This window comes from Phascolarctos cinereus, unplaced genomic scaffold (genome assembly GCF_003287225.1).
Source record: "Phascolarctos cinereus isolate Bilbo 61053 unplaced genomic scaffold, phaCin_HiC Scaffold_5;HRSCAF=322, whole genome shotgun sequence".
Classification (NCBI taxonomy): domain Eukaryota; kingdom Metazoa; phylum Chordata; class Mammalia; order Diprotodontia; family Phascolarctidae; genus Phascolarctos; species Phascolarctos cinereus.
This window is the reverse complement of record NW_027555958.1, coordinates 45394638-45420991: the sequence shown is the minus strand read 5'-3', so window position 1 is coordinate 45420991 and position 26354 is coordinate 45394638. Positions and strand designations below refer to the sequence as shown.

General features: G+C 46.1%; 1 protein-coding gene and 1 long non-coding RNA gene across 4 annotated transcripts; one reads left to right on the top strand and one right to left on the bottom strand.

Annotated features, from left to right (window-relative positions):
• Positions 1 to 1407: 1407 nt before the first annotated feature.
• On the top strand, positions 1408 to 9861 carry LOC110219958 (uncharacterized). The gene is made up of 2 exons (XR_013486862.1): positions 1408 to 1858; positions 3270 to 9861. It is a non-coding gene; the product is annotated as an uncharacterized LOC110219958 (long non-coding RNA).
• On the bottom strand, positions 3089 to 24534 carry ANKRD35 (ankyrin repeat domain 35). 3 transcript variants are annotated; one of them, XM_021003710.2, is made up of 14 exons: positions 24430 to 24534; positions 16137 to 16267; positions 15189 to 15277; positions 14770 to 14834; positions 11792 to 11849; positions 11542 to 11612; positions 11153 to 11259; positions 10049 to 10233; positions 8373 to 8410; positions 6249 to 8189; positions 5170 to 5259; positions 4668 to 4733; positions 4248 to 4345; positions 3089 to 3445 (listed from the first exon to the last, which is right to left on the bottom strand). In XM_021003710.2, exons 1-13 carry the CDS (start codon positions 24466 to 24468, stop codon positions 4286 to 4288), a joined length of 2940 nt encoding a protein of 979 aa, XP_020859369.1. In that variant the 5' UTR covers positions 24469 to 24534; the 3' UTR covers positions 3089 to 3445; positions 4248 to 4285. The 3 variants fall into 3 exon arrangements, with proteins under 3 accessions (XP_020859369.1, XP_078011052.1, XP_020859353.1); XM_078154926.1 differs by having other exon boundaries at positions 3089 to 4345; XM_021003694.2 differs by lacking the exons at positions 3089 to 3445; positions 4248 to 4345 and having other exon boundaries at positions 4578 to 4733.
• Positions 24535 to 26354: the final 1820 nt, after the last annotated feature.

Below are 26354 nucleotides of genomic sequence, written 5' to 3'. Positions count from 1 at the left end.
CAGGCTGGATTTGCAGCGAGAGGACCTGGATCTATTCTGTTCTGTCTCTGTCACTACCTCTGTGATCTTCAGCAAGTCAGTTTCTCTCTCTGGGCCTCAGTTTCCTTATCTGCAAGATGAAATTGCCCTATTTGTCCCCTAAAAGCTCTTCCACTGAATCGTGATCTATCCTGACCCCACCTGGGTGGAGTGGTAGAATAGACAGAAGAAATTCTAGCTCATTAGACCCTAAGCACCATAGGGTCAGGGACAAATTTTATGTAAAGCAGAGGTTCCCAAAGTGGACTATACCACCCCCTGGGGACACAGGAACAATCCAGGGGGGTGGTAGTAGCCTCTGGTACAATTGAGGGGCATTGAATAAAAATAAGGGGGCGATGGAAGCATAAGGAAAGAAGAAAAGAAAATTTTGAGAAACCGTTGGTACATTGTTTCATCTGTTGTGTATCAGAGTTAAAGTCCTAGTGATTCCATTATTTTCCAAATAAAAACAAAATGCAAGTTATAACCTATCAGTGGATAAGTCTACTGACGGGTCTTAACAAGCGAGTGTTGGCAGGTGAGCATGTCTCATGCATTGTGCATTGTTGGGAAGTCCAGCGTGCATCAGCAGGAATAAGCAGGAATATGTTCGTGTAATGGCTTGTTTACAATATGATACTATAGGGTTACATGATGAAATATTGCATTATCAAAATTTCAATGCAGGAAAAAAAATTTATAATGCATTATTAAATTTAAGGTGCATCTTTTAAAAATTTTTTATATTTTTCAATTGACACAAGTTATAAAAAAAAAAAGTTAAAGGGTTAAAGAAAATAGATTTCCGGGGCGGGGGCACTGAGTAATTTTTTTAAGAGGGGACAGTAGGCCAAATAAGTTTGGGAACCTCTGAAAAGATAGATGACACAGTGGATAAAGTGATGGTCCTGGAGTCAAGAAGACCTGATTTCAAATTCAGCCTCACACATTTACTGAGTGACCTAAGTGGGCAAGTAAGTCGCTTCACCTCTGTCTGTTTCAGTGTCCTCATCTATAAAATGGGAGTGATAATAAAGGCACCTGCCTCTCAGGGATGTTGTGAGGATAAAGCGAGATATAAACCTTAAAGTGCTGTTGTTATTAATAAACTTTGCGTGGCACCAAACACATTATGTCAGTGTTTGTTGAATTTCCCAACCTCCTCCCTTTCTGGATTTTCAGGTTGCATCCTTTCCATTCAACCCAATCCAACCAGCTGTCCTCAAGCACCCCTCCTGTACAGAGCCATGTCCTGCTGCTGCTTTCCTGGGACTGCTGGTCAAGGTGATCTTCCTCCAGTCCATTGCTTTGAATCCAAGGCCTCACGTTCACCCCAGGTGCAGACACAACACTTCATTCACAATCAGGCAAGCAGAATGGGTGAGGACTGGGGTTAATGAACCCTCCATTTAGGAAAAAAGTTTATTTACAAAACAAATTCCAGAGTCTGAAGATCTTAGGTGTTTGTTTTAAAAATAAGATGGTGTGTTAGGTAGGGGTTGTTTTAGGCTTTGGGACTAGCATCAATCTTCTTTATTTTACTGCTTTATCATTCCTTCTTCCCCCAGATCCCTGTGTCCTAAAGCAAACTTCCAGAAACCCTGGAGAGAGCCAGGAAGCCTGGCTTCTATTGCTAGGGTCTTTCCTGACTTACTCTGTAAACCTTGGCCAGGCCCACCCCCCCTTAAAAAAAAACCAAGACCTTTTCTTCCCCCTGCCTCAGTTTCTTCCTCCTTTCCGGCTGACCCCATGAAACACAATGATGAATAAAACAAGCTCTTCTGTCTGTTCTCAGCAAGAAAAAGAAGGAGGAGGAATTCTATTCAGATGACCACACGTGAGCAGGACCTTTTTTTGTCTTTTAAGGCAATTGGGGTTTAGTGACTTGCCCAGGGTCACACACCTAGTAAGTGTCAAGTGTTTAGTCTGAGGCTGGATTTGAACTTTGGTCCTCCAGACTTCAGTGTATCCACTGTGCCACCTAGCTGCCCCTAGGACACTCTTCTTGCAGATGTTTTATGTATCTTCCCCACTCCTCCATTCCATCTCTCCTCACCCCCCCAACCCCACTCCATGGCTTAAAGCAATCTCTACTCCCCCACACCCATTCACTGGAACTGACATATCTGTGGACCACAGGTACAATCCCTGGGGGGCTGATCCAGATTCTGAGCTGCTCCTCCCCCACCCAAATCCTGGAGAAAGCAGCTCCATACACACCCCCACCCCCAGTCTCCTTCAAGGTACCACCTCCCCATTCTTCTCTCCTACTCTTTTATACACACATCATCATCATCATCATCATCATCTGCCATATGGAAATGTTTAAACCTGAGGCTTATGAGCCAAACTACAGGCAAATGAATTCTGTTCAGCAGTACTCCAATCTCCATTCCCCATCCACATGCCAGCCACTGTACCTGCTCTGCCATCATCACATCCCAACTCCAGCTGGGATTTGTGTGTCCTAAAGGCTTGGGGGATTGTGGAAAGGGGATCTGGGGGAGACAGGTTGCAAAGATTCCTTCACTGTCAAACCAAAGCCCTACTTAATCCATCAGATGATAGACCTGGGCCTGTGATTTTATTGGTGTAAGAAAATCTCAGGTAAGGAAACTAACCAGTGCGGTTGGCACCTTTTATCACAACTTAGTCTTCAGAGAATAGTCGAGGGTACTTAGAATTTAAGTGACTTGCCTGAAGTCCATATAGCTGGTATGTCAAGACGCAGAACTTGAACCCACATCTTACTGGATTCAAGGCCAGCTCTAGAGCCCCTAGATCATGCTGCCATTGTACAGAAATAACAGGTTTGGAGGGACCAACCTCTAGGGCTACAGGGATGACAGTGCTCCCACTCTTATCCAGCAGTGTGGTAGCTTTGGGGTTTGGTGCAGTAAAGGGAGTAGTAGAAGTCTTTCAAGAATAAAGAAAGCTTTGCTCCATTGGAGGGGGGGTGTCCCCAGTAGGTCCACTCTTCGTCCTGGATGGAACATAAAACGGCTCTCTACCCCTAATGTATCTTTCCACACTAGACAAAAAGCAAATATAGACTCACTCAGAGGCCTTAAGGAGGAGGAGAGATTGTAATTATCTGCATTTGAAAGCGTTGGCAAAAGGAAGGATCATGTCAATGACCTCCCTTTGGGGGAGAGGCCATTTGTGGCTAAGGCAAAGGGAGCTAGGAAATGCATGTCCACCCAGACCCCAGACCAACACAATACTGCCTTCTGCTTTATTTCCCACAGAGCTGGCTTCTTCCATGCTTTTCTTCTGGCTCCATCAGTCCTGCATCCAAGGTCTAGCTTCTCAGATCTGGGGTTCTTCATGTCAGGAAAGTCCAGCCCACACCACTGCTATAGGCCAGCCCCCCCCCCCACCACACCATGGCCATGGTTCTGGCCTCTGATGCTGCCCTTGCCCTCTGGGGGGGAAAAAAAGAAGAAGAAGAGGACATTAAGAAGAAAACACATGCATTCTAGCTTTCTCAATCCCTACACAGCCCCGCATGAAATCCTCAAAGAAGATCCCATATGTGTGAACTGGGACAGCTAGGTGGCACAGTGGATAGAGTGTTGGGCCTGAATTCAGGAAGATTCATATTCCTGAGTTCAAATCTGGCCTCAGACACTTACTACCTGTGTGACCCTAGGCAGTCACTCCACCCTGTTTGCTTCAGTTTCCTCATTTGTAAAATGGGCTGGAGAAGGAAATGGCAAACCATAGGAGTATATTTGCCAAGAAAATCTTAAACCGGGGCATGAAGAGTTGGACATGACTGAACAACAGTAATACATGTGAACTGGAAAAGGGAGTTCACCTTGCTTAGAAGCAGCAGGAGGAATGAAATGAACTTGGGATGAAAAAGGGGTAGGGTGGGGGAATGTGAATCTTTGGCATTCTTGCATTCCACCGTGGGAGACAGCACTACCGCCTTCAGTCACCACCACCCTCCTTTTACTGACCATGAGCTTGTACTAACCCCTTCGCCACTACCACCCCAGATGACATATTGAACTCTTTCTCCACAGTTAGCTAACACTTCCTATTACCTCCACAAATGCAGCCTTAGGTCTGCTTCCAAAGGTCTCTTCGATCTTAGTCACCCGCAGGGAGCAAGAGGAGGGGAGAGGGGAAGCTCCTCTTTAATATCACCTTCCAAACTCTCTTCCCCTTTCTTCAGTCCCTCTCCTCCCTACACTGTCAACATTATCACTAAAACTCACAGCAGAGAAGTCTCCTGTCCAGCACCATCCATGGGAGCTCACTCCTGCATCTTGAGGATCCGCAGAAGAATCTTGTACACATCCTGTTCCATATAACCCTGAGCACACAAGAAAGATGGGAGAAATGAAAGGAGCTGAAGGGGAAGAGGCAGATTAAATAAGAAAATGGGCAGCCTACTTATCCATCCCTTTCCCAGAAGTCAGGCCCAATATGCCCTCGTAGGGGTAAATTGGTTCCAGTTAGTACTGAAACAGACAAGGGAAGGGAGTGAAGGAAGAGTAAGGAACCAAAACATTTGTTTCAGAGCCTGAAAGAAAGGGATGTTCCTCTTAAACACAAACAACCACGGACCTCCCTATCTGGAGACAGATGAGAGAGGGGTTCCCCTGTACAGAATCCTGACCTGTCCATATGCTTACCTGAGCAGCATTAAGCAGATGGTTCCTGTAGGTGGAAATTATTTCCTGGTGGTTCTTCTGAGAATCCTGGGAAAGAACATCAATGGACTCAGCCTTATATCCCAATCCTCACAGACCTCAGAAGCACAGAACAGGAAAGTGGGAATCTATTCCAGATCAATTCAACTCAAACTCATGCTTATTAAGCACACGCTCCCTACTTGCTAAAAACTATATCAGGCACTGGGAGTTCTGCTAAGACATGGCGCCTGATCTCATGACATTTATAGTCTTAAGTAGGGGAAGGAATTCAACACAGCCACCCACTAATAACCATCATGCAAAATAATGCGAAATACCTAAAAGACGTGCAAACAAAAAGCTGTATGAGATCATGGGCCTGCAGACACTAAATCCCTGGGATAAGTAAGGCCCATCACTGGCTCTGCCAGGTACCTGACTCCACCTCCCTCACCTCGCTCTTCATACCTTCCCAGCTGATTTCTCCAGGGCCAAGACCCACCTGCAATTGTAGCACAAGGCGGGTATTTTCCCCACGAACAGCAAGGACTTCAGCTGACATTTGCTCCAGTTTCTTCAGCAGCTCCCTGATCTGGGGTCAGAGGTAGAAGAGGGAGACAATGGAGGCAGCCCCAAAATCCTCTTACCTCCATATCTCACACACACACACACACACACACGTAAGGCATCAGATGGCCGCCTAATAGCAACTCCGGGCCCTGACAAGCGACACCGATTAGATGGGGGCCAAAATACAGGATGAGGACACTAAGACACTTTCTCCTTCAGTCCAGTCCATCAATCTATGTCCCCTCCCTTCCTTGAAAGCCTGGCTCAAAACCTGCAGGAAGCCTTCTGGGATAAACCTCACCCCATTTTGAACATTCCTTTACACTTATGCTCTCTGTGCTAATATTAATTTACACTGGTTTGTGTGTTGTTTTCTAACATTCTTAAGTTGTTTCCTGTACTGATCAAATAGGATTACAGTAGCCTTTTAAAAATGGCCTAGATTTGTTTTTTTCATTATACAGGAGGTTATGAGCTTACTAAGGGAAGTACTTCAAAGTTTGTAAGTCAGTTGTTTGGAATTCAGAATGCATTTCCCCTTAGAAACAATGCTATAAATGGTTGTTAGGTTCCCAGAGCCAACCCACAAAAACCCTTAATGTCATTTAACCATGCAGAGTGCTAGAGCTGGATTTCAGAAGTTTAGTACAAGAAAAACTGAGGTCTAGAGAGACTGGGACTTGCCTAAGGTCTAACTTGCCTACAGTGCCAGGGCACTTTCCACTCCTGCCAGGATGCCAGGATAGCAGCCTTGAACTACAGACCCCTACAGATCACACACACACACACACACACACACACACTCCTCCCCCTACCACCACGAGGGGTACAAAATCTTCAGTTTCTCTACCCTACCCCCTAACGCCCTGCAAGGACTCTGTCCCAGCCATCCGTGGTCTTATCTGACTCCTTTATTAAGAGAATTAGTCAGTGGTTCTGATGGCCTGCCTGGGGGTCAACAGCAGGATGACCAGGGTCCATCCTTAGCCCTTGTTACCTCAGCCTTCTTACCTTCGCCTCCTTTTCCCTGCAGGCCCCTATCAGCTGGTCCATCTTCTCTTTCAGCAACTCACCAGCCTTCTCAAACTGCTCTGAGCGGCCCCTCATCTCACTGGCCTGGCGCTCCTGTTCAGTGGCCCGGGCAGCCAGCTCCCGGCTGCGCCGCCGCTCCTCGGCCACCACTTCCCGCAGCTGCCCGGTCTCCCTGCACGCATTGTTGTACTTCTCCAGCAAAGCCTTGAGCTCCTGGCCCCAAGTCTGTGCCTGGGCCACCAGGGACGCCCGGCTCTTCTCCTGCTGTCTCAGGTTGGCCGCTTCCCGGGCGCGAAGCTCCGCCACCTCCTCGGTGGCCTGGTACAACAGGTGCTTCAGCTTTCCAATCTCCTGGCTCTTCCCGCCCATGGTGGCCTGCACCGCCCGCAGCTCCTCTTCTAGTTTCCCCAGGTCCTGCTCCAGGGCAGCTACCTGGGGGACAGCCCGGGGAACCCCGGCGTTCCTGCCGGTGCCCTTCAGTAGCTGGTTTTCTCTCCGCAGTTTGGCCAGCTCCCGCTGCGCCTCGTCATACCTGGCCACCAGGGCGCCCACGCAGCCCTGCAGCTCCTCCAGGAGGTCAGGGGCTGAGCCCTGGGGGCTCCCTCCGCCCACCAGGTTGGGAGGCAGGCATTCCCGCAGCCCCTGCAGGCCTGTGCTCTGGGCAGCCAGGCGCCGTCGGAGCTGCTCAGCTGCTTCCTTCTCCACCGCCAGCTCCTCAGCCAACAGCCCCACGCTGCTGCGTAGCTGCTGCAGCTGACCTTGGGCCTCCGGCCTGGGCATATATTCCCTCTGCAGCCTCTGGCTCAGGGCATGCAGCTCTCCCTGCAGCCGCTGGCGCTCCCGCCCCAGCTCACCCAGCTCCTCCAGCAGGTTACTATTGCTCAGCCTCAGGGCTGACACCTCCTTCTCCAGCTGTCCCTTTGCCCCAGTCCCTTCTGGGGCCTGCCCTGCTCCTGGAGCTCCAAGGGGTTCCCCCCGAGCTTCATGGGCCCTTTCCTCCTTTGCCTTGCCTTCTCTGGGGGGGCTCGTTGCCACAGTAATGGTTTTGGCTCGGGGGAGAGCTTCCTCTGGGGACTTGGGGACAGAAGGTGCAGTGTCCACGTGCAGCCCAGCCTTCGCCCGATCCAGCCTGGCCAGCACCTGCTCTAACCGAGCCTCCATCTTCTCCCAGGCGGCTGCTGCAGCCTCAGCCTGAGATGCCCCCCAAACCCTGTTTCCAGCTGGTCTGCCCAGGACCCCTCGGGCAGCATCCTTGTCCCTCCACACTGCAGTCAGCTCTTCCCTCAGCTGCAGCAGGAGCTGGCCCAAGGCAACCATGCCTGCTGGCTCGGCACCCGGAGCCCTCCCTCTCTCCTCTTTGAGGGCAAGCACTTGGTCTCCTCTTCCCCGGCCTGGCACGACCCCTTCCACATTTGCTAGCTGCTCTTCCTTGGCCTTCCCTGGGGTCTTCTCCACCGGGCTCTGCAGCTGCAGCCTCTGCTCCTCTGGCTGGGCTGTCCCCTGGATTTCACACTGGGGCCCTCGGGCCTTGGATACTTGTGATGCCATAGCCTGTTTCTGTCTCTTCAATTCTTGTACCTGCTCGGCCAACAAGTCCAGAACACAGCCCTGCTCCATGCCATCCCCCCCAGGCCGTGAACTGGGACCTTGCCCACCCGTGTCTCTAGCTTCCCTGGCCAAGAGCACTGCCAGCTCTTGTACCTGTTCTCGCACTCGGCTCTCCAGACCCTGGCAGGCTGTAGCCTGGACCTTACACTCTTCTTCCTTTTGTACCAGCTCCTTCTCCAGCTGGGAGACTTTCTTTCTCTCTGCTTCATACTTCCTCTTCCACTCCTGAGGGCTACATGTGTCCTCATCCCCTTCCTCTTTGCCATCCTCCTCCTCTGGCTCTGCTGTTCTTGGGATCTTGGGTGGGGAGCCCTAGAATAAAAACAAATTGAGGGGCAGCTCTGTAAAGAATGTCACCATAAGAGAAGCCCTTCTTTCCCAAGCCGAGCCCTTGGACACATTCCCACAGAGGCACTGGAGTAAGGTTGGCTGGAGTGTGGGATTGGAGAGATGTTCAGAGGGGCAGAGGAGAGAGGCAAGGGCTTGACTTTTTACCTGAGATGATAGATCAGGATGTTGAGCCAGCCCTTGGCCTGTCAGAAAACAACAACAGTCATTTATGTTGCACCTTTGGTTGACAGACATCAACAAAGAATTTCAGGTTGCATTATCTTATTTCATTCTGTGGGGTTCTGTAGGACAAATATTATTATCCCCATTTTACTGAAGAGGCTTAAAAACGTTAAGTGAAACTTGCCACAGTTGACATAGGGTGAAAGTAACAGATCGAGAAGCTGAACCCAGATCTACTGCTTTTGGACCCCATTCACCATCCCAGAAACTTTTAGGACCAAAGTGCCTCTTTGGCAGACACGGGCTACCACCCCCTTAGACAGGTTATCTTCTCCCATTAGAATGTAACCTCTTTATCCTCAACCTAGGTCTTTTTAACTCCAAGTCCACTACTTTTCCAGCACATCTTCCCACCTTTAGATCTCACACTGGATCTTGCTCATAGCTCGGTTGAGCATCCAGCTCTGGAACTATGGTCACATCGATTGCCACTTGTCATGACAGTGCATCAGTCTTCTCTAGTTTGGCCCCACTCACCATCCCATAACTCTGAGGACCAAAGCACTTCTCCCAGGCTACCTCTTCCCCAGCAAATAAATTGTCACCCTCCTTAGAATGTAAATTCCTCAGGGGAAAGGACTGCCTCTGATTTTGTATTTGTATCTCTGGTGATTAGCATGATGTTGGCACTTAAAAAGTGCTTATAGATATGTTTTGTTTAGGTTTTTTTCCCCACATTCATATCCTCGATTATAGCAACAGATCTAGGACAGTCTCATCTAGATTTTGTATCTCGTAGCGCCTAACATAGTACTGCCACGCACCCAGTAGTTTTTTAATAAATGGCGGATGCTACCACTCTCAGATTCTTAAGACAGAAGAGACAGATATCATGTGCTCCTTCCTCTTCAAACTTCTGACATGTTCCAGTATATATGCCTTCCCTAAGAGGCATTGTCTTTCTCTTAGTAGATAATAACAATAATAATAATAATAATATAACAACAACAACTAACCTTCATATGATGTTTTATGGTTTGGAAAGCACATTATTTCAATTGATCCTCATAACAACTCTTTGAGGTAGGTGGTATTATCATCCCCTTTTACAGATGAGGGAACTGAGACTTGCCCAGAGGCACACAGCTAGTACATATCCAAGGCAGAATTTGAACTCAGAGCTTCCTGACTCTAGGTCTAACATTTTATCCATTCATTGTGCCTCCGAGCTGCCTCAAACCAGAAATGTATTGTAAATCCCCAGCTAAGGGGACTGTCCCAGGAACCAAGAGCAAGGCTGCATTGGAGTTAAACTTTTATTGGTTGAATATTTTGGCCAGAGATGGTCTTAGTCAGAGTTGCCCACAGTGAGACTCAAGACTGCAATAAATAATTTGCCTTGCCCTTTGGACTTTGTTTGGGGTGTTCATTTTTCATCATCAGAAAGGAAATAAATAAAATAAAAATTGAAGTAATAAATCATTTGAATATAATATTGCTATGACCTTGAGGCAGAAGGGATGATTCTAAGAGGAATCTCCAGGAATACCCACAGTGGATAGGAGAGAGGCCCTCAAAGTCACTAAGGTTTAGGAAACCTCTGAAAATAGTTTGAGGATGGGGACTGATGGGGGAAGGTTGGGCATAGTTTGTCTTACCTCCACGCTGGCGGCGGTTTAGCGCCTGGCGAAGCAGCCTCCATAATTCCTTGTCTTGGGTGCGCAGGGCATAGTATAAGGCGTCATGGCCCATGCAGTCCACAGCCCCTACATCTGCCCCGTGGCTCAGGAGCATTTCAGCGACCTCTGCACTCCCCTTCTCACAGGCCAGAATCAGAGCCGATCTGTGCATGGGTAACGCAATTGACTTTTTAGAGCTTTCTCTATTATCAGAAAATTTCCCTGGCTTCCTTCAAGTTAAAGTCTTTAATCTTTCTCAGTCCTTAATTGTAGTGCCTTCCCTCTGAGATTACACCCAGTTTATGATACATGCATACAGAGATATAAAGTATAGATATCGATATCTTGTTTGTATATATTCATTTGCCTGTTTTCTCCACCATTAGTCTGTGAGCTCCTTGAGAACAAGGACTGTTTTTTGCCTTTCTCTGTGTGCCCAGAGCCTAGCACAGTGCCTGGCACATGCTGTTCAGTCATTTCAGTTGTGTCTGATTCTCTGTGACCCCATTTGGGATTTTCTTGGCAAAGATACTGGAGTGGTTTGCCATTTCCTTCTCTAGCTTATTTTATAGATGAGGAAACTGAGGCAAACAGGGTTCAGTGACTTGCCCAGGGTCACGCAGCTAGCAAGTATCTATGGCTGGGTTTGAACTCAAGTCTTCCGACTTCAGGTCTTACACTCTATCTACCGTGTCACCTAGTCGTCCTGCCTGACACATAGTAGGTGTTTAATAAATGCTTATTGAATGACTGATTTGGAGTGTGGGATCCACACCAGCCTTGTGGCAAAGTCTTTAGCCTTGGCCGATAGGCCTGGAGATAGTTATGCCGTAGAGCATAGTATGAGAATCAACAGGTGAAGAGAATGTGGATACAGGCACTAGTTCCCCGAAGCAGAGACCAGGAAAAAGGGGTAAGCACACCACAGCCATGCGACTGGTGAAGAAACCATTTCACATACATACATGCATGCGCACATACACACACCCATTCCCCACCGCTACTTCTGTCCGAAGGAGAGACAAGATAGACTAGACTCAAAGGAGCCTGGAATCCGGATTGGAGGAAATAGGGAGAGCTCACTTGTCTTCCTTATCTGTGACATTAACTCGGGCGCCTCTCTGCAAGAGCTGTGAACAGATGGCTGCATGTCCACCCAGTGATGCAATCATCAGGGGCGTCCGTCCATCCTGTACAGGTAGGGGATGGGCACAGCTGAAGGAGCCTGGAGATACATCTACCTCCCTCCTCCTGCCAACATCCCCCTCTGCATACAACTGGAGGGGGGCAGATACAGACCCATAGCTGTCCTCTCTGAATTACCTGGGAAACTTGGAGCTTTCAGCCCTCTAGAGAGAGATAAACAGCTCCAAAGCACTGAATGTGGCCTACTTGTCCCCCAAACTAATTGCGCTCAGAGACAGCAGCACCTCTCTTGAAGGCATTGCCCTGCCTCCAGGGGGGACACTCACATTATCAAGGACATCCAGAAAAGCTTCATGATCACATAGCAGCAGTACGCTAGAGGCACATCCAGATGAGGCTAGTTTATGTGGGAGTGAAGGAGAGTCAGTGTCAGGAGGAGAACCCCTTGGTATAAAGGCAGCATCCCTGCTCAACCCACATTCCTCTAAGGACCCTCTACTTCTTCTATCCTACCACCAGTCATTACCACACCCCTCCACACACACACTCCTATACCTCAGTATCCCCAAGACTCACCAGCCCAGTGCAGAGGGCTTCGGTTTTCTCCATCCACTGCATCTTCATTGGCACCATGCTAGGAAGAATCAATATAGAATTGACATGAGCTCTACAGACAACCTTCCCAACCAACACCACCACCAACTAACATACTTATCCAAGTCATAGCATGATCTCATTGGGCAAAGTATGATGTGTGAGTGGAGGGAACAAAATTCTGAGGAACCACATGGGGAGGGTCAGCCCAGTACAGTTCAGAGAGAGATTGGGTTGTACGACAAATAAAACTTTTAGTAAAATAACAGTTGTGTCTAACATTAGTACTACAAGGTCCATAGCCATGGCTGGAACACTGGAAAAGGGCTTTGAAGAAAGGGTCAAGATCAAAATGTTCCTAGTGGTCTATACCATTTTGACTTGTCTGGGGTTGTTTCATAAATTGTTCTAATGCTCTTTCATGTTCCAACCCCCCAGCTAGGTTGTTAGCTTGCTATGAGTAAAAACCATGCCTTTTCTAAGGCTATCAATAAACTCCTAATCACCAAACATCATTGCCATTTTTCAATCAGTGCTCATTCTCTTTGGCCCCTCTGCAGCTCTTGACATTGGGAACCACTGCTTTCCTCATGCCTACTTTCTTCTTTCTTGGCTTCAGGGATAGCATTCTCTCCTGGCTCTCTTCCTCTTTCCCTAACTTAACCATTTTCTGTCTTCAATTTCTCCTCTTCCCAACTCCTTAGAATACACCTCAGCTTTCTGACCTTTGTTCTCTTCTCATCTCTTTCCATACCCTCTCCTTTGGCAAATTCACTAACTCCCATGGCTTTATCTATTATTATTTCTATGAAAATGATTCCCCTCTGTATATTTCCAGTCCTGACCTCTCTTCTGAGCTCCAGTCCTCTATCTCTCATTGCCTGTAGGCTTCAACTGGATGCCCCACTATCACTTCAAACTCGGTTTTTCCAAAACTGAGTTTATTCAACTCAACAAACACTTTTAAGTGCCTGATTTTTTTCCAAAACACTATGCTAATTGCTGGTAATACAATGAAATCATGCTTGTCCTCAAGGAGCTCATATTCCATTGGGGGAATACAACATATACATAAGCACATACAATGTACATAAAAAGTCAGTTCAAGAGGGAGAAAATGCTACTAACTGAGTAATACAAGGAGAGAGAATCAGGATATGGCTTCTTAGCTTACACAATTGGCAGTGCAGTGGAAAGAACACTAACTGCGGAAGCATGGGCTCTGGATTAAAATCCCACTTCAGACAATGACTACTTTCGTGACTTTGGGAAGGTAACTTCCCCTACATGGGTATTATTCCCTCATCTATACAATGAGAGGGTTGAACCTCTCTGATTGACCATTTGAATAGCCTCCGAGGTCCCTTCTCTATGATCCTGTGACCACCATTCACATCTCTTTCCCATGCTCAAAATCTTGGTGTTATCTTTGACACTTCCCTTTGTTTTATAACTTTAACTGGATATCAATCAGTTATCAGTAGCCTGCCAATTCTACCTCTACAATATCCTTTCCATCTTTCCATCCTTCTATTCCCACAGCCCTCAACCTGATCCAGGCCTTCACCCTCCACTTAGGCTATTACAAAAACCTCATAACAGATTTTCCTGTCCCCACTCTCTCCTCCCACTATATACATATGATTGCCAGATTATTCTTCCTTATGTATAGAGCTGGTCCTGCCCCTTCTCTACTGAAGAATCTTCAGTAGCTCCCTATTGTCTACCTGACAAAGTTCATACTCTTTGTGCCTGGCATTTAAAGCCCTCCACGACCCAGCACAACCTCGCCTTTCCAGTCTTACCTCATGCTACTTCCTTCCCCATGCTCCAACTAGACTGAATAATTTGATCACACCCTCTGCTTCTCTTCCTTCATGTCTTTGATCACAGTTTCATATGCCTGAAATGTCTCCTACCCCTCCTTTTAATTTATTGAATTCCTACCTATTCCTTAGAGTCCCCCTCAAATGCCATCTCCACTATGAAGTCTTCCCAGATACCTCAGTTAATATCGAGTTTTTCTTCTCACGATATCACACAGCATTTTGTTTTGTACCACCTAATGTACATAGTATTTTATGTTTTGCATTTTATGTTCCTCTACTGACCATAAGCTACCATAATGGAGCTGCCATACTATACCAAGTCCCATTCGTTCCACCTCTATAATATATGCCCTCCATTCCAGCTCCCTACTATGATAATTTTTTTAAAATTTCTTTTTAAAAATTTATTTATTTTTAGTTTTCAACATTCACTCCCATGAGCTTTTGAGTTTTAATTTTTCTCCCCCTCCCTCCTCTCCTCCCTCCCCAAGATGGCATGCAATCTGATATAGGCTCTACATACACATTCCTATTAAACATGTTTTCACATTAGTCAGAAGATTTAGAACCAATAGCAGGAAACACAAGAAAGAAGAAACAAAACAGAAGGGAGAAAAAGAGCAAATAGTATGCTTTGAGCTGCATTGAGACTCCATAGCTCTTTCCATCATGAGTTTTTTGGAGATGTCTTAGATCCTTGCATTGCTGAGAAGGGCTAAGTCTATCAAAGTTGGTCATCACACAATGTGGTAGTTACCGTGTACAATGTTCTCCCGGTTCTGCTCACTTCACTCAGCATCAGGCCATACAAGTCTTTCCAGATTCTTCTGAAGTCTGCCTGCTCATCATTTCTTATAGCACAATCTACTATGATAACTTAATATTCAGTAAGTGTTTGTTTATTCACAGTGACCTACTACTTCCATGAAACTCTACCTAGCATCACAGGAATTTACCTAGTTTGTTTGATGAAGACTACCCCAGGATAAGGGGATTATAAGGAGGTAATTGTGAATTTTGCAGAGTAGTTCTACAAGGCAAGTTTAGAATACACCCTATACCCCCATTATCCCACATGCAAACCTACACTTTCTACCCCAATAGGAGTAGCATGATGGGGTTTTCACATACCTGCAGTAGGACCTTGACACACTGCGGCTGGCAGGAAATAGTAGCCAAGTGCAGGGCGGTGCTTCCTGGAAAGAGAGATGGGGAGGGGGATCCACATAGCTCTGGTGACTCACAGGGAGGGAGAGTAAAGACGCACAGATAATCAGAGGGAGATTAGACAGAACAGCTTACAGTGACACAGGGCCAGAAATTCCTGTTCCCCCAGTGACTGGGTCCTTGCTGTGGGGTGAGGGTAAGACACACCCAAATTTATGGGGAGAGCCCCTGTAGGGATGCTGGCTAAGGCATGCTGGAGAAACAAACAATCATGGGTCCCATGGTCAGAAGCCCTTGTTCTTTATTCTACATAGGTCCCAGAGACTCCCCATTCTGTCTTCTGTCAAGGAGAGGGCAAGTTGAAAAATCAGTCTGCTACTCACCTTCCTCATTCTTGCTGTTGATTTCGGCCCCATTAGCCAGTAGCACAGTCAGGCATTCCGTCAACCCCTTGGATGCTGCTAGGTGGAATCTGGCCAGGTAGAAATAAGACAAAGATAAGGCAGGGAGAAGGGAGCCAAGAAGTGGGCCACGCTTGATAAGCCACCATCCCTTAATACCACGCCCCCAAACCTGTCACTAAGGGTGCTCCGGTTCTAAGCTGATTGTCCCAGAAAGAGACGGCAATCTGTCAAGCAGTCACATAGAAGAAGGTGACAGAGACAGAGAAGACAGAATTCCTGTCCCTGGGCACCATCAAACCACACAGGGGATGAAAAGAAAACTGAACTCATTGCTTCCTTCTTAGTCAAGCACAGAAGAAATCCAGAGACCCACAGCTGGGCTTGAAGATGGACAAACAGCCAGAAAAGAGTGAGCAAGTCAGGCATCCAAAGCTATGATGGAGTGAAGAGGGTAATCCTGACCTAGCCTGCTGCCTCCAATTTCATTTCACCTGAACTCGTACATCCTAGGATTCTCACTTCACTCTTCAAATCCATTCACCCTTCAGTTTTTACAATGAACGAACACTACATCCTATTTAACTGGTATCTTATTTCAGTATTTTCGTAGTTGTCATTATGCCCTTCATGTGTTAATCTGTCAGCTTCCAATCTCTTAGAGTAATGCTCCTCATGGGCAGGAGCCATACTTATTGAACTCACTTTGTACATATAGCACTGCAGACAGATAGATAGATAAATAGATAGAGATATATATGTGTGTGCATGTATACATGTCTATACATACACACGTGTATATGCACACACATATGTATACACATATGTGTATAGTATATGCATACACATATGTATATATGTATAGGTGTGTATATATATCAAGGGCTTCAAAGGGGAACAAGAAAGCCTGCAGTGGCCAGGGGGACTTACGGGGACTGGCCGTGGGAGTCTAGCTTGGTGGGACAGGCAGTCTTCCTGGAGGCTAGAGCAGTCACCCGACTAACGTCTCCCCGTTGCACTGCTTCTAGGAGTTTCTGGTCACGGCGATTCCATTTCTCCACCTGTTCCAAAATCATCACGTGAGGTAGGGAAGGAATTGGGGAAGAAGGAAGGAGATGAGAGGGGAAAGAAATGGGAGGGTTGTGAGAGGGTGCCAATTACAAAAATTCTGCCCAGTATAAGATAATTGCCAGGGCCAGCCCTCGACAAAATTATGAAGGATGTGGTTTGTATTTTATAATAGTAATAATCACTGCCTCTGCCCCATTTTCCTCCACCATCACTGTAGACACAGGTCACAAAGATCTGAAAACCAGTGTATGTTTGTATCTATCTATTTGATGTCGTTTACATGGCTGCATAATTTTATGGTAGTAAAGCTCTTTATTTACATGATCTGATTGATGTGGAGTAGATAATACTATGATCTTCATTTTACAGATGAGAAAACTGAGGCCTAGAGACTTGCTAAAGTCATTTCACTAGGAAGTGGCAGGCCTCCTGACTCCACGCTAAGCTTTCTCCATTACACAATGGTTTGGAGCCCCACCTCTCCCCTAATGGCCTTAGTAAGCTTTCACCGCTAAGAGGTGGACATATCCCCAGGTGCTGGCTTCGTAAGGAGGTATAATCATTCTCCCTTTCCCTGCCTTCCCTCCCTCTTAGCTGAAGCCTACCAGTCCTTATCTTTTTCTATGCCCAAATTGTTAACTAACTAACCTGATGTGCTAATAGGAGGAAATTGGAGTCCCTGTTCAGCACCTCAGGCAATACACGAGAATTTGAACACAACCTCTGGAAACAATGTTCCATCATTTATTATTTAACAGGAATATGCTCTGGGAACATGTCTGACCACAAAGGAAAGGAAAGAATGCTGCTGAGCATGCTAAAATAGGACCAGGCTGGGCTTCACTCACTGCAGTAGATAGGATACTGGGCCTGGAATCAGGAAGACCCGAGTTTAAATCTGGCCTCAGACGCTTACTAGCTGTGTGACTCTGGACAAGTCACTTAACCTCAGTTTCCTCAAATGTAAAATGGGGATGATAACAGCATCTGCCTCCCATAGTTGTGAGAATCAAATGAGATAGTATCTGTAAAGTGCTAAGCGCACTGCCCAGCATATAGCAGGTGATATATAAATGCTAGCTGCTATTATTATCATTATTGTTGTTGTTATTATTATTATTATTACCAACAAGAGCTGTGGGACATTAGTCAGGTGGCTGCTCTAGCCTCCAAGAAAACCGCCCACCCCACCAAGCTAGACTCCCACAGCCAGTCCGTATAGACTTTCTTGTTCCCCTTTGAAGCCCCTGATATACACACACATATGTACATACACACATGTATGTATACGTACCCTTGAGATGAAAAGCATGTGAACAGCTGATTTAAAAAGTTTAAGCGCTGATTTGATAGGCTTTTACATTTAATTTGTATTTTCTTCATTGAATGCTCAATCCCACAGCAAGCCTTTCCAACCCTGCTTTTTTCTCCCCATGCCTATCAGACCTTTTGGAGACAAACCGGGACAACCCGTATAAATTCTCGGTTTGGCTCCACTCCGGTTTTGCACCAGTTTCCTGGTTTGTTCCAGTACTGGTTTGCACTGTCAGTTCTCTGAAAGGTAAACTGAGGCACAATAACTTGCCCACGGTCACAGCTTATTACTGATGACCAAGGCATTGGTTCCCATTCAGATTTTTTATTCACAATCTCTAACCTTGTTTCAGAACAAGGGAGGGAAGCCCCAAGTTTGTTTCCTAGTCTATCCTTCGGCCATTATACCTCCCTCACCCCTACCCCACCCTGGTACCTTAGTAACAACAAACAAAGAGCAGGGATAGGTTCTTGGCTAAGCCTGGACCGGTGACAGGGAGCTCAGCACCCAGCTGTCCCAGACCTCAGCCACACCTGGCCATGCATTGTTCTTCCACGAGAACTTTGAAGAAAATCATCGTGGGAAACAGCAGTAGGGCGGGGATTACAGAGCGGGGTGAGAACACCCCAGGCTGCATGCATGGAGAAGCCTGCTTCCCTGACTTGAGATGCAGATTTATGCATGGTTTCCATCCGTCTAGAGTAATTCACTTGGGGACAGAGGAATTTCTCAGCTGGTTCTGCCGTCAGCTTTTCAGTAAGAAAGATGCTCCAATCACAAGAGGCATTTGGGATAGGTGAATCTAAATTAATACTATACTACCTTAATTTGTATTCTCTATTACATTCTTTTTTAAAACTGTTGATGTATTTTGTTTTTACATAGCCTAAATTTCCCCTGTATCCTTCCCTCCTCCCAGAAAGTCAATGCATAAAACAAAGTTTTGTGGGGGTTTTTTTTAAGAAAAAGAGGTTAAGGGGGTGTGGGGGAAGGAAATTAGCAAAACTGAACAATACATTGAAAAAAATGATAATATAGTCAATGTTCCACACCTGTGGACTCCCGTTTCAGCAAAGGAGCCTCCACTACCCTGATGCCCAATTCTGGCACTAAGGTTCTGCCACAGAATCACAGGCTGTAGCAAGTCCTGTCAAGCTGCAGAGGCAAGGACTGGCTAGAGTCTATCCCTAGAGGAACAGCCCACTCAAGTTAGGAAAGGTTCATTCATTCCCAGAAGTTTGGCTGCCAAGTGACGAAGGAAATCTGTGTGGGTTTTCCTTTTGTTTTTTTTTTCTTTTTTGCCTCATCACTTCATGGAAGGCTTGGAGGTTTAGAATTAGCATCAACAGAAGAAAAAAAAAGTCCTATACTGATAAAAGTATAGATCTTTTGAAGTGTAGAAAGATTGAAGTGACATGTAAATCAATATATTTAATTTTTTAAAAAATACTTTCCCACTTCCTGCTCAGCTTCCCAGCCACCCTATGAATAGATAGGAGGAGATAATGATACCTGCCCCAACAGTTGGGTAAACATTCACTGAGAGGCGGTGCCTTATTAATTATTTGTTGGCTGATACGAAAATTTCCCCTTCCTCCAACTTGAAATAGTGAACAGACTCACCCTGGAACTAGAATCCAGGCTTTCTGACTTCAAACCATTGGACCATACTAGTTTTCTGTTATGTAATTATGGCAAAGGGTTAATTTTGGAGCCGCCCAGACCACAGCAGAACCCTACCCGAATAATTGCCTTTCTAGGAGGACCCATAAGGAAAAAGAGGTCTTCCAGGCATCATGGTACAGCTTCTTAGAGGCGTCGTGATTCAGTGGAAAGTGTGCCAACTTGGGAGTCAGAGGATGTTTGGGGTCAAATCCCAAAGTCGCACCTTGGGTAAATCACCTTACTTCTCTGGGCTTCAGTGTCCTCATCTTTAAAATGAAGGAATAGTACCAAATCAGAGGTGTCAAAGACAAGCCCTTCAGCCAGAGGCAGAGTAACACGTAATTGGGAAATATTTAACAAAATAAGTAAAAAGACAATAAAACATACATAACAATACATTTTAAAACTAAGTCATTGGTGTACGCACCAAGATGCTTATGTAGGGATTAGCAGCCAGGTTTCTATTTGAGTTTGACACCATTGCACTGTATCTTCTAGTTTTACAACTATGAGTCAGGCCACCCTGATTCTTTTAGGCAGTGATGGTGGGACTATCCTCAAGGACCAGGACATCCACAGGAAAGAAGCTAGGGAAAAGTCCCTACCATGAAGTTACTCCCTACAGATGACCATAGCCTGAAATGTTCCAAGAGAAGTTGCTTCCCAGTCCATGTTGGTAGTAAATTAATTAATGCACATGAGGTACACTATAAATTTAACAAATACAATAGAAATGTCAGCTATCATGATTTTGATTGCCATTTGCCTAGCTGGATCAAGAGGATCCTGTAACTCCCTGGTCAGGTGGATCAGTGCAGGCTGTTCACTGCAGAAAAGTTGGGTATATTCATTTAAAAGAATAATTCAGCCTGGCCGTGTCCATGATCATGAGTAATAAACTGCTTCTTAGCAGTAACACAACCAAACCAGTCCTTTATTTGCTGGCTAGTTTCAGTTCTCACTTGTTTTCCTATAATTTCCCTATTCTCAAATTTACTGCGTGTTAAAATCTTTTTCTCCCTTCGTTGTTTTACCAAGGGTAGTATTTTGTAATCCCTTATCAGACATCTAAAATGAGATTGTTACTAGGAAAAGCTTGGTTTTTTCCCCCCTATGTCCATAATGTTTTATCTCTCTTCATATAGAGAGCATGTTTCCAAAGACTTTTTTCCTCTGAGCCAATGAGTAAGAACTGCGTACCTGATTTCAGGGGTTGCTACTTTCTTGTTTTTTCCTCTCTCCACATGAAGGAAGGAGCTGTGTTGCCCAACTGGCTAGTTCCAGTTGGTTCCCCAGTGGAGCAGCTCCTACTACTACTCACAGAAGTTGTTTGTCCTTTGTTCTTGAAGAGGACCACGACATCAGGGAGGTGATGCTATGACATGCAAGTGAATTGGATTTAAGTGAGGGAGGGCTGTGTAAAGTCACCAGCCTCACTTTCTCCTCAGGAGCCATCTGGGTCCAGTGGCAAGATATAGATCAGGACAGCTGGAGATGGTCCTGGATGTAGTAGGAGACCTTTTAAGCCAAGGTCTTTCCCAAGTCCCAATTTGGGCTCCTTGACATTTTTACCAGTTCTCTAATCCAGGTAGGTGTCAAAGTGAATAAAGTGCCCAGCCTGGAGTCTTCCTGAGTTCAAATTTAACCTTAGGCACTTACTAGCTGTATGACCCTGGACAAGTCACTTAACTCTCAGTTAAGCCTCAGTTTCCTCATCTGTAAAATGAGCTGGAGAGGGAAATGGAAAACTACTTCTTTGCTAAGAGATCCCCAAGTGGAATTATGAAGAGTCAGACACAACTGGACAACAACAAATTGGTGCTTCCTAACATTTTCTATTCCCAGGCATCCTTGAACATTTATTAGTTCACTATGTCAAATTGCCAAGGCACCATAGGTCAGCAGAAAATATATTATAGTTAGAGTCAGAGGACCTGGGTTCAAATTCCAGCTTTACCACTTACTACCTTGTGATCATGGGTAAGTCATTTCACTTCTCTGGCCCTCAGTTTCCTCATCAGTAAAATGGGGAGAGATTAGATGAAATTATTTCTGAGGTCCATTCTAACTTTAAATCTGAGATCCTGAATCATCACACATCTCCAGACCTGGGATCTTAGGAAGGCAACAGGATTCCCAGATCCTGCCCCATTGCCTTTTACAACTTAGGATACAGTAACTCAGTACTTGGATGGGCCTCGTTAGAGTAAGCATTTCTTCCACCTATGAGGATCATAAAATACCCATTTTTTCATCCTGTGAAATCTGCACCTAGGCCTTCCTACACATTGAAGGTCCAACCAACATGCCTGGGTTTGGTCAAAACACTTTCCTCTGGTTCTCTTAATACTCTGTGGGTACCAGTACCACATTTGGGTCATTCACCTATTAGCCTTCACTCTCACTGTATGACCAGCCCACTTCTATTTATGGTCATTCATGATATCTTTTCTCATTCAAGCCAATATTGGTAATTAACTTCATCCTATTAATGCCCACCAATGTCTTTCTGTTGCTCTTTAGGACACCTATAAAAGCCTGCAGGAAGCACTAAACTGTCCCCTAAGCCCCAAGAGAGCAAACACCTGCCATGATAAGGGGGTTAAGGCTTGCATCTTCCCATTCCAGATTCACTAGAATTTTTTGCAGAAGTTTCTCCACCCTCTCCTTATCTCCAGCTTCCTGTCTACAACATCCTATTGAAATAGAAGTGCCCTAACAGGTAGAAAGCAGGTCTCACTGTCCCTGACAGGTTGGGATGGGAAGGAATGTACTATGCTATGAGTATGTGGTGAAACTAGAAGTAGATTTCAAGAGTCCTTCCCTCTTAGCCTGTAAGAACTGTAAGAACCAACGTAAATTTTAATCCAACCTGAGGTCAAGGGATTCTAAAATGAATTCCTGGCCCTACTTTTTCCATAGTAAGCTCGGTAAATTATTTATAGTTCAGTGTGTGAGATATGCTAAAAGGCACCACACCTGGTTGACTAAAACCAAGTTACATATATTTTTTAATATCCTCTCTCCCCTTCAAAGAAAAGGTTTGGAGTTAACTTAGATTGTCCTCATGATGGTTTCTGCTTACATAGCCTTTTCCTCAAGATAAAGAAGTGAACTAGCCCTGGATTCAAGCAGTAGAATGGGAGAGGGGAGCTCTTGAGATCTTTGGCATGACTAGGAAGTCAGGCTCTGGGAGGGGCCAGGGAAGTTGCTGCTCTTTTTCCCTGACAATTGGGTCTAGAGTGGTTGGCCACCCATTGGGTGGAGGAATTTATGATGAGAGAGGTGTGGGGGAGTTTCATGAGGAAACCAACCTGCAGCTCAAACTGATCTGGTTTCCACCTTTCTAGTTCCCAGGCTTGACCAAGGACCCCGGGAAAACCCAGGGACTGGAACGGATCGGAAGAAACAGTTGTTTTTAGTGAACTAGACTGGAGTTTTCCCATACCTAAGGTGGAGGTGAGACCACTAGACTCCTTGGGAAGGAGGATAGGGATGTGATGACTCTCAGTGACCAGGGAACAGGTTGTGTTATTAACAACAGGGAAACTAGAATCTAATCTCCTTGAGATCAGGGATCACATTTAAGAGCAGATCACCTGTTCTCTACAGTGACCGTCCTCACCACAGAGCTTCTACTATTTGACTGAAATAAGAAGTTGAATGGAGAAGTAATTGTTGTGAGAGGATTAAGGATAGGCCTCAGTAGACCTCTTAGTATTTTAATTTGCTACAACTAAATTCAACAGACAGTGATTAAACACCTACTATATGCTAGGCTGGAGAAGAAAAAGGCAAACCACTCCAGTATCTTTGCCAAGAAAACCTCAAAAGGGGTTACGAAGTGTCAGGTATAAGTGAACAAAAATAACCAAGTACCTACTATGTTCTGGGCACTGTGCAACTGGGCATTGTGCAACTGGGCATTGGACATATAAAGAAAGATAAAAAAAAGCAGCGCTTGCACTCAAGGAGCTCACAGTTAAATGGGGAAAAATAATACACAGTCATCTACACACAAATAAGCTATATGCAGGATAAATTACAGATAATCAACAGAAGGAAGGCATGAGGGTTAAGGGACATTGGGAAAGATTTTAACTGAGACTTGAAGGAAGCCAGGGAAGTCAGGAGTTGGAGATGAGGATCAAGAACCTTTTAGGGATGGGGGACAACCAGTGGAAATGTCAGGTCCCTTCCAGCTATGAATCTATGGTACTAATTATCTGGGCATTTCTCACACTTGCTGATGGATAAACACCTTCAGGTCAGCTTAGACAATCAATCTCATTACAGATGACAAATTCATTTCTGGATTATTTGGATCAGTAACAGGACTACTGTGCCTAGGCTAGAACAAATTTTGAGCAGTAGTTCCAATAACTGCACAATTTCATTCCTTAATGGAGATCCCCCCTGTTGGAGATCTTCCCAGTAGGAAATGCTACATCTTCTCTGTCAATCCTTTCTGGGGCCTTCTATTTCGAATTCTGCACAAGAAGAGAGTGGATCAAGGTGGAAGCATCTTGACCTCAAATTCCCTCACTCATTTCAATCCAAACCCAAATCAATGGCACTAAGGATAGTAGCCCCAAGAAATTATGTGAGGGTCTGGAAAAGGTGGGGGGAGTTATGGAGGGGGCATATAGGAGGCCTACAGAGGTCTGGCGACCAGCCTTATAGCTAAAAGCTGCAGGGAGATGTTTGGAGGAATATGCTGCTGGCAACTCATCCTTTACCTGGGAAGCAGCCAGGCGGGCTGCTCCTCCTCTGGCACTGCCAGTTGGGCTGCCCAAACAGCAAGGTAACCTTTAGAGGACTAGTGTAAGAGATTCAAGGGTGCTGGGTGAAAGAGTGAGAGACTGAGGAGACACGCTGAGAAGATGGTTGAGAAGGGTCTACGGAGGGAGGGGGCACCTGGGGACAAAGGGACGCTGGGGCAAAGGGCGGGGAGGAGGGGGCACTGGAGGGACCACAGGAGGAGAGAAACAAGAAGAGATAAGCATAAAAATGAAGAGAGGACCAAAAAGTCACCCGCTCCTCAGCGATGCCTGCAGTGTCCGGGCAGCGCAGAGCAAGAAGCATCTCCGATTCGGACCCTTGCCTCGGGGATGTCCTCACCCCCACCCCAATCCTCCCTTCCCCACCCTGCAACATCCACGGGGCACCTACCGCCACCTGTGAACTGGAGCAGGAGAAGATCCGCTTCATGGCCGGGGCTGGGGCCGGGGCCGCCGGAAGAGCGGGGGGACGCGCGGGGAGCTGGACTGGAGCGGACCGAACCCACAATACTCGGCTGCTGCAACCGCAGCCCAAATTGTCAAGGCAGGAGGCGGAGCCCCGCCCCCGTACGCCCCGACCTATGGCAGGACGGCATCCCTCGGCACCTGGCACGGGGCCCCACCCACCTCTCTGGTTGACCCCAGGAGGCCGGGTGGACTGAGGCAACGCCGGCATCTCGGCAGCTGCCGACCTGGCCCGAAAGTTGCCTCGTTTCACCTCGGAAGAGACTAGGCTCCGAAAGAGCTCGATTGTAATGGCCAGTCTGCCCGGGACCGTGCACACAGAGAGCCAACACTAGGCTGGGAGTTGGGAGCGTTTGAGGGGAACAGACATTGGGGAGAAACGGGTGTCCCGTGGCTGAGAGCGTGGGGATATACCAAGCACACACGTAAGTGGCAAGTAGCAAAGCCCGCAGACCGAAGGAAAAAGAGCAGAGCTCAGTGGATAGAACATTGGACCTGGAGTCAGGAAGATATGAATTCAAATTCTGTCTCAGTCACTAGCCGTGTAGACCTGAGCAAATTATTTAACTTCTCTCAGCCTCTGTTTTCTCCTTCGTAAACGGAGACAATAGTAATAAGGCTGTTGTTCAGGGCAAATGAAATAATTTATCACAGCACTTTGCAAACACATTAAAACGCTATATAGTGGTGGAGGTGGTGGTGGAGGTGGTGGAGGTGGTGATGGTGTGGTGCTGGAGGTGCTGGAGGTGCTGGTGGTGGTGCTGGTGCTGGAGGTGATGATGGTGGTGGCAGAGGTGGTGTGGAGGTGGTGGTGGTTGTCAGGCATCTGGAGCAAGAAGAGGAGGAATTACTTAACCCCAATTGCCTAAAAATAAACAAACAAACAAATGAACGAACGAACGAATGAATGAATGAATAAAAAGAAGAGGAAACTAGAAACTAGAACCAAGGAAAGGGGGGCAGAAAGAGGAAAATGTCCTTGATGTAAGCCCGAGAAAAATACTGGCTTCCTCTCCATCACTCGGATGTTCTTTTTCTTGGAAAGATCATTTCTAGTCTTTGACTTTTTTCATCTCTTCAGTTTGGCCTGTTCTTTCTCCATATTTGCTTTTGCTAAAGTTTTCTCAGTATGATCGGCCCCTGTTGGAGATCTCTCCAAAGTCCTGGGATCATAGATCTCAAGCTGAAAGGGATCTCAGAGGTCATCTAGGTCGACTCCCACATTTTACAGCTGAGGAAACTGAGAGCAGAGAAGGCTAAATGACGTGGGAGAGGAAACACAGCGTCAGTGTACCCAATCTGGGTAAAGGAGAGCCAGTCCAATGGAAAGATCTGGGGCCTTGGGTTCAAATTCCCCCTCTATTTCTATGGGACCCCAAGGTAAAGAGTTCATGTGAAAGAGTTTTTACAAAATCTGAGAGTTAAAAAAGATATCAGAAGCCATCTAGTCCAACTCATAGCTAACTTAGAGGCTCTTCTATGATATTCTGTCCTTCAAAAACCTCTAATGAAGGAGAAAACCACCAAACCCCAAAGGAGCCCATTCTACTTTTTCTAATAGTTAGCTATCCCTCCAAGTTTTGTAACATTTGAGATTTTAATAAGTATGCTATGGCTATGAATGGCTTTATCCAAATCACTGATTTATAAAAGAAATTATACAGTACAAGGCCAAGGACAGATTTGGCTGGGTGCACTTCACTGGAAACCTTCTCACAAGTTAACTTTGAGCCATTAATAGCTGCCCTTTAGGTCTAGTCATTCAATCAGTTTTGAAACCACTCAACTACATTCTCTTCAAGTCCATATATCTCCATCTTGTTCAAAGGATAGCATAAGAAACTTTGTCAA

Coding starts and splice junctions, on each gene's coding strand:
- ANKRD35 (XM_021003694.2), bottom strand. CDS start 24,468: ATGAAGCGGATCTTCTCCTGCTCCAGTTCACAGGTGGCG. Junction 8,411..10,048: donor AAACCGCCGCCAGCGTGGAG/GTAAGACAAACT, acceptor GTTTTCTGACAG/GCCAAGGGCTGGCTCAACAT. Junction 5,260..6,248: donor GCAGGGAAAAGGAGGCGAAG/GTAAGAAGGCTG, acceptor CTCTGACCCCAG/ATCAGGGAGCTGCTGAAGAA.